This window comes from Diabrotica virgifera, chromosome 6 (genome assembly GCF_917563875.1).
Source record: "Diabrotica virgifera virgifera chromosome 6, PGI_DIABVI_V3a".
NCBI lineage: Eukaryota > Metazoa > Arthropoda > Insecta > Coleoptera > Chrysomelidae > Diabrotica > Diabrotica virgifera.
The window spans coordinates 48,112,740-48,126,783 of NC_065448.1; the positions used below are offsets into that span (position 1 = coordinate 48,112,740).

At 32.3% G+C, this 14,044-nt stretch overlaps 1 protein-coding gene across 1 annotated transcript in view; it reads right to left on the reverse strand.

Annotated features, from left to right (window-relative positions):
• The window catches only part of LOC126885967 (potassium channel subfamily K member 1-like), a 95,934-nt gene that overhangs the window by 34,240 nt on the left and 47,650 nt on the right, over positions 1-14,044 (reverse strand). Inside the window, exon 2 of the mRNA XM_050652805.1 lies at positions 12,804-12,944. Coding sequence (XP_050508762.1) covers positions 12,804-12,944 — 141 coding nt within the window. The remainder of the gene's footprint in view (positions 1-12,803; positions 12,945-14,044) is intronic.

Here is a 14,044-nt window from a genome sequence, read left to right on the forward strand (position 1 = left end):
ATACTTCCGTTTTGGAGGTATTGAGCTGTAATCTCCAGTGACGGAAATATCTCCCGAGGGTAACCAGGTCGTTTGTTAATATTTGCTCAGTAGTTTCCAATTCTTCATGGCTCGTAGCAAGTGCCCAGTCATCTGCATACCCGAACTTCTTTGATGTGGTTTCAGGCATGTCTGCTATATAAAGGCTAAAGAGTAGAGGGGCCAGCACCGATCCTTGCGAGATACCATTGTTCAGTTTCATTTGGGTACTGGTCTTACCGCCCATGATGACTTGAAAACTTCTATTGCATAGCATTGTATAGGGCTTTTCATCGATTGTCATTTGTTTCGAGCTTCTGTCATGTGTTACATAATATTAATATATCTACGTCATACGTCTCTGGTTTGTATCATTGGTATATGCCAATAACGTATGACGTAGATATATTAATATTATGTGACACATGACAGAAGCTCGAAACAAATGACTGTGAATGAAAAGCCCTATTAATGACATCAGTAATCTTTCTGCATGGAACCGCTCGTATTAATTTATATTACACCTTGTCTCCACACGGTATTGTACGCTGCTGATAAATCAATGAAAACAGTAGATATTTTTAGTTGTTTTTGAAAGCCTGTTTCTATATAGTTAGTCAGCGCTAGGACTTGGTCTGTGCAGCTGTCCTGCTTGTCTTGTGGCTTTTCCTTTTTCATTTCATTTCGTGATATTCATAACTATTGTGATATTGCCGATAACAAAACAGTACAAATTACTGCATATGCGGACGATGTAGCTATCATTAGTAGGAGCAAGCAATGACTAATGGAAGCTATCAAGGAAATTTATCCTGACGCATGAAAAAGAGAACTTAAAATAAACTAAAGAAAAACGAAGTACATGACCGTCCAAAGAACACCTGACAATGAAAATAATATCACAATAGACAACTATAATATAACATTGAACGTGTGGATGCCTTCACGTATCTGGGCACAGAAGTCAATAAGAATTCCGTAAGTAGCGAAATTAATGCATTTATTTTCAGTGGGGCTCGTACATACTATGCTAATAAAATATTGATGTCATCGAAATGATTAGACAAAAGAACCAAAATGACTATCTACAAAACATTGATTAGACCCGTAGTAACCTATGGCTGTGAAATTTGAGTAATGACAAAAAAAAGGTGAAGCCTAACTTAGATACTGAGAAAAGTATATGGCCGGTGCAAGAGGAAGACTGCACATGGAGAATCAGGAGAAACGACAAATTTGATGAACTGAATGGAGAGTATGATATTGTAAGATTTGTGAAAAGTCTAAGACTGTCATGGTTGGGATATGTCCAGAGGCAAAAACAGCAAAGAAAAAGGCCGATAGGAAGACGAAAAAAGAAAGGCCCATAACGAGATGGTTGGATGACGTGGAAGACGACCTAAAAATAAGACAATGGAAGAGAAGGGCACAAGAGAGATCTGCATGGAAGGACATAGAGAGACAAGTTAAGACGGTTATGATGCTAAAAGAACATAAATAGGACACCGTAACACTCTTTATGGAAAAGTGGCTCCGGTCAAATTTAATGAAGGTTCGGTCAATTATAGTTCTCAGTGTGTAGATTAAAAAAGTCCATGGGACCTAGGTCTGAAAAACTATTATTCTGAAGCTACAGCCTTCTGAAGTTATTGGATTCAGGTGCTCAGTTTGTGCACTAATTTACGGTCAAGTGACCGAAAATATTTATTATTGAAAGAAGAGAGAAAACTCCTTTTCTTCACATTTTCTATCGCACTTCTTCAATTTTCTGAGGAATTTTCAGAGGTTTTCTTAAGACTAAAATTCGATGCATCTATTTTTGACCACGTATATAAGCAACACGTAAATATGCATGAAGAAAATGAGTGTCTCTTCTTTCAATAATAAATATTTTCGTTCACTTGACCGTAAATTAGTGTACATAACGTGAACCGAGCACCTGAATCAAATAACTTAAGAAGGCTGTAGTTTCAGAATAATAGTTTTTCAGACCTAGGTCCCCTGGACTTTTTTAATCTACGCGACGAGAACCATCATTGACCGGACTTTCATTCAATTTGAGCTGTGCCACTTTTTCACAAGGAGTGTTGCGGGGTCTTTTGCAAAGTTCAAATTTTTTGGAATACACCACTGGTCAAATTAGCAGAATTCACGAATTTTTCTATAAACTATGGAAACAACCATGCATTGATGTACTTTTAATGTATCTATTCCTTTGTAAAGTGACATTTAGTGAAGTGAACTGTGCCTTTGACTTAAAACCACCCAAGAGAAGATACAGGACTAGTACAAGGTATTCTTTTTGTAAACTTTTCATTTTCTTTTTGGTAAACATGATATCTTTATGTAAAATCGCAAGGGATCACAGATCTTTTTAATTTTTTTTACTTTGTTTCAATAAAAAAGTTTGGTTCATTGCAAAATATTATTTTTTTATTGTCTTTTCCCTTTCTCTTGTTTCGTAAGTACAACAAAGATTTAGCTGAGTAAAGACATAGATAAGGTAAGTCACGCCATTTATATATTTTGTATTGACTAGGTTTTTGTTTAATTTTTAATTTAGCTATCTTTTTTTTACGTTTCTATTTTTCAAGGAAACCAGTGGCGCCCAATATTTTATTTATTTTTATGTGATATTCTTATTTGATTTTTCTATTGTTTTTTATTTCCAAGCTAATAAGAGCATATTAATAACATTCCGTTAAGAACCACCCCCATATATCTTCCATTACTGAGCAACCGAGGACATGTTCTTCAAAATATGTAACACGTTACATCCCCTTATATGACATATCAAAATCTTGTCAAATTCTATTTTCCATTATTCCTACAGGGTGAATTTCGTCGTATATATTTTTGTCTCGGCAACGTGTTAATAGTGTTATATCACTTCATTTGTTCTAAATTAATTTCTGATGTTAAATGTTATCTCGCAATCGACAATTTTTATTCTCCTATTAAGTACAACCATATAAACCAAAACCAAACGCATTTTTGAAATATGTGCTTTGAAGTCATCTATTACTATATCGAAGGAAAATAACTCTTTCTTGACATTGCCTTGGTCCTAAAATATGTGGTAATGTTCCTTAGAAAAGGAATTAACTGTCTCAACGTTTGGTAGAGATTAAAATGAAATCCTACCAACTACTAAAAATGCATTTTTAGTTTCGATATGTTTAAAATGCAGGATTGCATACAAATATTTGATCGCTTAAAAAGTATATAAATTTTTACTGCTAAAAGTTTCGTAACAAACAAGAAGTTTAGCTCGTTAGCTCGTGCAGATTAAAGATTTAGGAATGTCATAAAATCCGGATTATGGTAAATTATGGAAATTTATCTTTTCCTATTAAATTTTGATCCTATCTAAGGTTTATGCGTCCTTGTTCTTTAGATTTATTACGTTAGGTGAGAAGTATCGCTAACTTATTAATTATTAAGTTTAAAATTTAATAACAATGTAAGAAAACCAAAATTATATAAATAGATAAAGTGTAGTATATTATTTTGTACAAACTGTTTTATGTATTACTTTTTTACTTTTTTTACTTTTTTTAACGATGCCTTTCTTATTTCTTGTCTCTGTGCTCTTATAAGAGAGGTACCTCTAGCAATAATTCTTCTTCTTCTTCTTCTTTTTGTATAGACATGACTGTCTGTTTTTTCAATGTGGCTCTAGTAAGTTGTCGTTCCATCGTTTTCGTGGTCTTCCCACTGATCGTCTTCCTATTGGGGAACCGTCTCTCGCTGTCCTGACTACCCTATTTGTTGTCATTCGGCTTATGTGGTCGTTCCATTCTATTCTTCTGTTTCTTAGCCAGTTATTAATGTTATCCACCTTGCATCTCCGTCATATATCTGTACTCCTTGCTCGAGCAATCTTTTTGTCCTCTCTATGTCGGGTTGTGTTTCTGCCGCGTATGTCATTATTGGTCAGATGACTGTTTTGTAAATTCTGTCTTTCATTTCTTTTCCGATATTTTTATTTCTCCATATTGTGTCATTCAGGCAACATGTGGCTCTTTTTGCTCTATTCACTTGATCTTCCACTTCTATTTCGAGCCTTCCGTAGCTAGATAGTGTGATGCCTAGATATTTAAACATTTGTATTTCTAAATTTATTACTAGTTTTTGACACGTGAAATTTTGGAAATCTTATTTTTAAACCAAACTGAACATTATTACGTAATAAAAAAATGTGCAAGTTCCCCATTGTCTTTTTTTTGTTTGTTTTTAATATTTTCATTTCTTTATTCATCTTTCTTAGAACTTCTTTGTTTGTTACGTATTTTGTCCGCGATATTTTCAGAATTCTTCTGTACACCCACAGCTCGAATGATTCCAGTGTTTCTCATTTATGTAGCATTCAAGGTCCAAGCTTCCATTCCATAAAACAAAGTCGAGAAAACGTAGCACCTAGCCAACCTAACACTTAACTCTAACTTGAAATCTCTTATGCAGAGCCACTCTTCTCAGTTTGTTAAAATTTGCTCTAGCCTTTTCTATTTTGATTTTGATTTCCTGGAAGTAATCATTTGTGGAGTTGATCGTTGTTCTAATATACAGAATAAGCCAAATAAAAACGGAACATATGCAGTTAATACAGTGTATCGGAACTACGTTTGAAATATTCGACCAATATAAAAGTTTAACACACATAAATCATAGCAACTCAACTACCTGTCTCCTTTTAGGCTAAGGCTACGACCAGACAAGCGACAATTTACGGCGCCATAAGAGCAGTAAAATGAAGCGCGAAAATTGGTCCCGCGGTGAGTGTAGTGGATGGCCAGACTGAGCTGTAAAATATCGCGCAGCAACATCGAACGGGTCCATCTTCAGCGTCGTGTCGCAAACAAATGGACCTAGGTCCAAATTTGTAGCTCATCTAGCCACAACCACGACCAAAACACTGTAATTACATCTCGCGACACGCAGTAATTTACATCCCCGTCTGGCCACGCTTTTTACTGCAGTTACCGCCGCTTCATTTTACTGCTGTTACAGCGCCGTAAGAGCAGTAAAATCGGCCGTAAAAATCATGACCAGACGGGGATGTAAATTACGGCGTGTCGCGAGATGTAAATACAGTGTTTCGGTCGTTGTTCTGGTTAGATGAGCTACAAATTTGGACCCAGATCCTTCTTACCAGGACCCATTTTCGCGCTTCATTTTGCTGCTCTTATGGCGCCGTAAATTGTCGCTTGTCTGGCCGTAGCCTTAGCCTAAAAGGAGACAGGTAGTTGAGTTGCTATGATTTATGTTTGTCAAACTTTTATATTGGTAGACTATTTCAAACGTAGTTCCGATACACTGTATTAACTGCGTATGTTCCGTTTTTATTTGGCTTATTCTGTATGCGTATTGGTCTACTCGGAATATTGGAAATAATTGTTAAGGCTGTATGACATTATGCATTTTCTTGTATCATTTCTAATATCGTTTCTGATATTAGAAAGTTATATACATTTTCTTGCATCGTTTCTTGTACGTACGTTTTGTGCCCTGTATGACACTATGCAAGTTCTTGTATCGAAAATTGTATGAAATTCGGCACGTGATTGGTCAAAATTTTGTTTGTCACCCTGTGTCACGTTACATTGGTATGGTAACGTATGGTAGTACTGCGTCTACAGCTGATTTTAAGGATTTTATAAAATTTATAGACTTTTAAAAACTTATGAATTTAACATTTTAATGTTAACCAGAATTTTTATGTTGACTGTTTGAGGTTGATTATTTGTGTTTTTATTTTGTTTTGATATTTGCGCTAAAATATTTGCATTAGAATTATCTTCAGTTTCATCCAAATTAGGAACTATTGTATTTTCATCTATTAAAAAAATTATGCAACATGAAATTCAAAGTTATAGTTTGAACTTTATTAGGAGCTAAATATATGGTTATTAGTAGAACAGAGGTCCATTTATTATTAAGTATCAATAAAAGATTTATAAATATATACCTACCTACAAAAACACAAATAAATTCATCAAGACATAAGATCCCATTTTCAGCCGCCATTCCATTATGACATTTAGTTGTTTTGCCAGCAGGTTTTACGTTTTTGCTCTTTGCGCAGAAATTGGCGCAGTTCTTGTACAAGAATCTGTGTCTGACACAAATTCTTGTATCGTTTCTGATATCGTTTCTTGTATCATTTCTTGTGCGTACATTTGTGCCCTGTATGACACTATGCAAGTTCTTGTATCGAAAATTGTATGAAATTCGGCACGTGATTGGTCAAAATTTTGTTTGTCACCCTGTGTCACGTTACATTGGTATGGTAACGTATGGTAGTACTGCGTCTACAGCTGATTTTAAGGATTTTATAAAATTTATAGACTTTTAAAAACTTATGAATTTAACATTTTAATGTTAACCAGAATTTTTATGTTGACTGTTTGAGGTTGATTATTTGTGTTTTTATTTTGTTTTGATATTTGCGCTAAAATATTTGCATTAGAATTATCTTCAGTTTCATCCAAATTAGGAACTATTGTATTTTCATCTATTAAAAAAATTATGCAACATGAAATTCAAAGTTATAGTTTGAACTTTATTAGGAGCTAAATATATGGTTATTAGTAGAACAGAGGTCCATTTATTATTAAGTATCAATAAAAGATTTATAAATATATACCTACCTACAAAAACACAAATAAATTCATCAAGACATAAGATCCCATTTTCAGCCGCCATTCCATTATGACATTTAGTTGTTTTGCCAGCAGGTTTTACGTTTTTGCTCTTTGCGCAGAAATTGGCGCAGTTCTTGTACAAGAATCTGTGTCTGACACAAATTCTTGTATCGTTTCTGATATCGTTTCTTGTATCATTTCTTGTGCGTACATTTGTGCCCTGTATGACACTATGCAAGTTCTTGTATCGAAAATTGTATGAAATTCGGCACGTGATTGGTCAAAATTTTGTTTGTCACCCTGTGTCACGTTACATTGGTATGGTAACGTATGGTAGTACTGCGTCTACAGCTGATTTTAAGGATTTTATAAAATTTATAGACTTTTAAAAACTTATGAATTTAACATTTTAATGTTAACCAGAATTTTTATGTTGACTGTTTGAGGTTGATTATTTGTGTTTTTATTTTGTTTTGATATTTGCGCTAAAATATTTGCATTAGAATTATCTTCAGTTTCATCCAAATTAGGAACTATTGTATTTTCATCTATTAAAAAAATTATGCAACATGAAATTCAAAGTTATAGTTTGAACTTTATTAGGAGCTAAATATATGGTTATTAGTAGAACAGAGGTCCATTTATTATTAAGTATCAATAAAAGATTTATAAATATATACCTACCTACAAAAACACAAATAAATTCATCAAGACATAAGATCCCATTTTCAGCCGCCATTCCATTATGACATTTAGTTGTTTTGCCAGCAGGTTTTACGTTTTTGCTCTTTGCGCAGAAATTGGCGCAGTTCTTGTACAAGAATCTGTGTCTGACACAAATTCTTGTATCGTTTCTGATATCGTTTCTTGTATCATTTCTTGTGCGTACATTTGTGCCCTGTATGACACTATGCAAGTTCTTGTATCGAAAATTGTATGAAATTCGGCACGTGATTGGTCAAAATTTTGTTTGTCACCCTGTGTCACGTTACATTGGTATGGTAACGTATGGTAGTACTGCGTCTACAGCTGATTTTAAGGATTTTATAAAATTTATAGACTTTTAAAAACTTATGAATTTAACATTTTAATGTTAACCAGAATTTTTATGTTGACTGTTTGAGGTTGATTATTTGTGTTTTTATTTTGTTTTGATATTTGCGCTAAAATATTTGCATTAGAATTATCTTCAGTTTCATCCAAATTAGGAACTATTGTATTTTCATCTATTAAAAAAATTATGCAACATGAAATTCAAAGTTATAGTTTGAACTTTATTAGGAGCTAAATATATGGTTATTAGTAGAACAGAGGTCCATTTATTATTAAGTATCAATAAAAGATTTATAAATATATACCTACCTACAAAAACACAAATAAATTCATCAAGACATAAGATCCCATTTTCAGCCGCCATTCCATTATGACATTTAGTTGTTTTGCCAGCAGGTTTTACGTTTTTGCTCTTTGCGCAGAAATTGGCGCAGTTCTTGTACAAGAATCTGTGTCTGACACAAATTCTTGTATCGTTTCTGATATCGTTTCTTGTATCATTTCTTGTGCGTACATTTGTGCCCTGTATGACACTATGCAAGTTCTTGTATCGAAAATTGTATGAAATTCGGCACGTGATTGGTCAAAATTTTGTTTATCACCCTGTGTCACGTTACATTGGTATGGTAACGTATGGTAGTACTGCGTCTACAGCTGATTTTAAGGATTTTATAAAATTTATAGACTTTTAAAAACTTATGAATTTAACATTTTAATGTTAACCAGAATTTTTATGTTGACTGTTTGAGGTTGATTATTTGTGTTTTTATTTTGTTTTGATATTTGCGCTAAAATATTTGCATTAGAATTATCTTCAGTTTCATCCAAATTAGGAACTATTGTATTTTCATCTATTAAAAAAATTATGCAACATGAAATTCAAAGTTATAGTTTGAACTTTATTAGGAGCTAAATATATGGTTATTAGTAGAACAGAGGTCCATTTATTATTAAGTATCAATAAAAGATTTATAAATATATACCTACCTACAAAAACACAAATAAATTCATCAAGACATAAGATCCCATTTTCAGCCGCCATTCCATTATGACATTTAGTTGTTTTGCCAGCAGGTTTTACGTTTTTGCTCTTTGCGCAGAAATTGGCGCAGTTCTTGTACAAGAATCTGTGTCTGACACAAATTCTTGTATCGTTTCTGATATCGTTTCTTGTATCATTTCTTGTGCGTACATTTGTGCCCTGTATGACACTATGCAAGTTCTTGTATCGAAAATTGTATGAAATTCGGCACGTGATTGGTCAAAATTTTGTTTGTCACCCTGTGTCACGTTACATTGGTATGGTAACGTATGGTAGTACTGCGTCTACAGCTGATTTTAAGGATTTTATAAAATTTATAGACTTTTAAAAACTTATGAATTTAACATTTTAATGTTAACCAGAATTTTTATGTTGACTGTTTGAGGTTGATTATTTGTGTTTTTATTTTGTTTTGATATTTGCGCTAAAATATTTGCATTAGAATTATCTTCAGTTTCATCCAAATTAGGAACTATTGTATTTTCATCTATTAAAAAAATTATGCAACATGAAATTCAAAGTTATAGTTTGAACTTTATTAGGAGCTAAATATATGGTTATTAGTAGAACAGAGGTCCATTTATTATTAAGTATCAATAAAAGATTTATAAATATATACCTACCTACAAAAACACAAATAAATTCATCAAGACATAAGATCCCATTTTCAGCCGCCATTCCATTATGACATTTAGTTGTTTTGCCAGCAGGTTTTACGTTTTTGCTCTTTGCGCAGAAATTGGCGCAGTTCTTGTACAAGAATCTGTGTCTGACACAAATTCTTGTATCGTTTCTGATATCGTTTCTTGTATCATTTCTTGTGCGTACATTTGTGCCCTGTATGACACTATGCAAGTTCTTGTATCGAAAATTGTATGAAATTCGGCACGTGATTGGTCAAAATTTTGTTTGTCACCCTGTGTCACGTTACATTGGTATGGTAACGTATGGTAGTACTGCGTCTACAGCTGATTTTAAGGATTTTATAAAATTTATAGACTTTTAAAAACTTATGAATTTAACATTTTAATGTTAACCAGAATTTTTATGTTGACTGTTTGAGGTTGATTATTTGTGTTTTTATTTTGTTTTGATATTTGCGCTAAAATATTTGCATTAGAATTATCTTCAGTTTCATCCAAATTAGGAACTATTGTATTTTCATCTATTAAAAAAATTATGCAACATGAAATTCAAAGTTATAGTTTGAACTTTATTAGGAGCTAAATATATGGTTATTAGTAGAACAGAGGTCCATTTATTATTAAGTATCAATAAAAGATTTATAAATATATACCTACCTACAAAAACACAAATAAATTCATCAAGACATAAGATCCCATTTTCAGCCGCCATTCCATTATGACATTTAGTTGTTTTGCCAGCAGGTTTTACGTTTTTGCTCTTTGCGCAGAAATTGGCGCAGTTCTTGTACAAGAATCTGTGTCTGACACAAATTCTTGTATCGTTTCTGATATCGTTTCTTGTATCATTTCTTGTGCGTACATTTGTGCCCTGTATGACACTATGCAAGTTCTTGTATCGAAAATTGTATGAAATTCGGCACGTGATTGGTCAAAATTTTGTTTGTCACCCTGTGTCACGTTACATTGGTATGGTAACGTATGGTAGTACTGCGTCTACAGCTGATTTTAAGGATTTTATAAAATTTATAGACTTTTAAAAACTTATGAATTTAACATTTTAATGTTAACCAGAATTTTTATGTTGACTGTTTGAGGTTGATTATTTGTGTTTTTATTTTGTTTTGATATTTGCGCTAAAATATTTGCATTAGAATTATCTTCAGTTTCATCCAAATTAGGAACTATTGTATTTTCATCTATTAAAAAAATTATGCAACATGAAATTCAAAGTTATAGTTTGAACTTTATTAGGAGCTAAATATATGGTTATTAGTAGAACAGAGGTCCATTTATTATTAAGTATCAATAAAAGATTTATAAATATATACCTACCTACAAAAACACAAATAAATTCATCAAGACATAAGATCCCATTTTCAGCCGCCATTCCATTATGACATTTAGTTGTTTTGCCAGCAGGTTTTACGTTTTTGCTCTTTGCGCAGAAATTGGCGCAGTTCTTGTACAAGAATCTGTGTCTGACACAAATTCTTGTATCGTTTCTGATATCGTTTCTTGTATCATTTCTTGTGCGTACATTTGTGCCCTGTATGACACTATGCAAGTTCTTGTATCGAAAATTGTATGAAATTCGGCACGTGATTGGTCAAAATTTTGTTTGTCACCCTGTGTCACGTTACATTGGTATGGTAACGTATGGTAGTACTGCGTCTACAGCTGATTTTAAGGATTTTATAAAATTTATAGACTTTTAAAAACTTATGAATTTAACATTTTAATGTTAACCAGAATTTTTATGTTGACTGTTTGAGGTTGATTATTTGTGTTTTTATTTTGTTTTGATATTTGCGCTAAAATATTTGCATTAGAATTATCTTCAGTTTCATCCAAATTAGGAACTATTGTATTTTCATCTATTAAAAAAATTATGCAACATGAAATTCAAAGTTATAGTTTGAACTTTATTAGGAGCTAAATATATGGTTATTAGTAGAACAGAGGTCCATTTATTATTAAGTATCAATAAAAGATTTATAAATATATACCTACCTACAAAAACACAAATAAATTCATCAAGACATAAGATCCCATTTTCAGCCGCCATTCCATTATGACATTTAGTTGTTTTGCCAGCAGGTTTTACGTTTTTGCTCTTTGCGCAGAAATTGGCGCAGTTCTTGTACAAGAATCTGTGTCTGACACAAATTCTTGTATCGTTTCTGATATCGTTTCTTGTATCATTTCTTGTGCGTACATTTGTGCCCTGTATGACACTATGCAAGTTCTTGTATCGAAAATTGTATGAAATTCGGCACGTGATTGGTCAAAATTTTGTTTATCACCCTGTGTCACGTTACATTGGTATGGTAACGTATGGTAGTACTGCGTCTACAGCTGATTTTAAGGATTTTATAAAATTTATAGACTTTTAAAAACTTATGAATTTAACATTTTAATGTTAACCAGAATTTTTATGTTGACTGTTTGAGGTTGATTATTTGTGTTTTTATTTTGTTTTGATATTTGCGCTAAAATATTTGCATTAGAATTATCTTCAGTTTCATCCAAATTAGGAACTATTGTATTTTCATCTATTAAAAAAATTATGCAACATGAAATTCAATGTTATAGTTTGAACTTTATTAGGAGCTAAATACATGGTTATTAGTAGAACAGAGGTCCATTTATTATTAAGTATCAATAAAAGATTTATAAATATATACCTACCTACAAAAACACAAATAAATTCATCAAGACATAAGATCCCATTTTCAGCCGCCATTCCATTATGACATTTAGTTGTTTTGCCAGCAGGTTTTACGTTTTTGCTCTTTGCGCAGAAATTGGCGCAGTTCTTGTACAAGAATCTGTGTCTGACACAAATTCTTGTATCGTTTCTGATATGGTTTCTTGTATCTGTGTATGACACTATGCATTTTTTTGAGATATCAGAAACGATATCAGAAACGATACACGAAAATGCATAGTGTCATACAGACTTTAAGAACAATAAATCTGCGCAAGACCGCATACCTTGGACATAGAACAATAATGGAAAATACAGCCTAGTGCAGATCATCATGCAGGGTAGAGTGGATGGATAAAAGAAAAAGTCATGGCTGCGAAATATTCGCATCAGGGCAAATATGAATGCAGAAGAAATATTACACACTGGTAAGAACAGAAAAACTTTTTGAAATCTGGTTACTAACCTCCGTTAATTGGACAGCACACAGGAAGAAGAAGATAGTTTCTTTGGAAAATATTTTTTTGTTTTTATGTAAAGAGTTAGACATAACGAGACATAACGAGTTAGACGTATCTCTTTCTCCAACACCTCTTTTTATCGGTAAGTGGAAGATATTTTGTTAAAATTGGATCCATGTTTTGCATTTATTTTGTTTACAATAATTAAGTTTATGTTCTAGATTATTTTACCTATTGTTGTCACAACGGTGCTGGCGAAAAACAACGACTGTCCAAAACTCCAGTTTGGCTCACCCGTTGCATTTTTGATAGCTGACACTCCTCTATTGCTGGCTTGTATAATTTCTTTAATTAGGTCTTCCAAATCATTATCTGTAACAATAAAATAATGTTATCCTAAATGTGACGGGTTATCACACAGAATTATCGGAAGAAAAAATATATTTTAATCGGTTTGTTGTTTATAAAATATTGGTAAATAAGTATACCAAACAAAGCTATTTAGTTGTTATTATTTTAGGAGATTATATACTGTCACCGCGCGTGACAAAAATTTGTAAGATTATTTCATTCATAGAAATTTTGACCAATAGAAACCTACAAAAATCAAAATTTCAGCGATTATTTCATTCATAGGAAATTATGACCAATAGAAAGCTACAGATATAAAAATTAAACTGATTATTTTTTGATGATTTTAACTTCCAATCGTATAGTAAGATATTTGATCACGTGTTTAATTCTGTCCAATCAGATTAAAGTTGTTCTGAAGCTATTTCCTTGTGGCATTTTTATGATTAACTATTTAGTGGGAAATAAGCCACAATTAAATTGAAAAAATAATTGTATTAACGTTTCGAAGCCCAAATCGGGTTTCGTTGTCAAAATACAAAATACTACTAAAATAAACAAAAATGTTGTTGCTAAGTAAAAAAATTCTTCTAATAATTTATTTAATCTGACTCATTTATATTGGCAATTCAGGCGTATATTATACATTTTAAAGTAGAAGACTTTAAAATGATATCGCCAATATTTATGAGTTGCGTTCCTGGGACGACTTTACTAAAAGATAGTTCATTCGATTACATGAAATCAATCTAACTCAAGAATATCCGTCACCAAAAAATCATAGCATGTGATTTGTCTTTAAAAAGACAAACAAATGCAACGACGACAGTAAAATTCTCGCGTTAGAGATTCCATAGTAAATCACGAGGGAAAACCAGGAAAAAACCTTGTGATACTATCCCGACATCGTAAGTATTTGGTCTCACATTTAATTTACTTTCAAAAAACTAATACCAAATTCTGATTTTAATATGTTTTAATTATAAATAATATTAATAATACATAGATATAAAATACGTAATACTAAAATATAAAATTTGTACTAACTCGATATGTTATTGACTTACTAATCGTGGTATTTTCTTTCTATTGACTTCCTCTTTCAGTATGGGTAACCACAT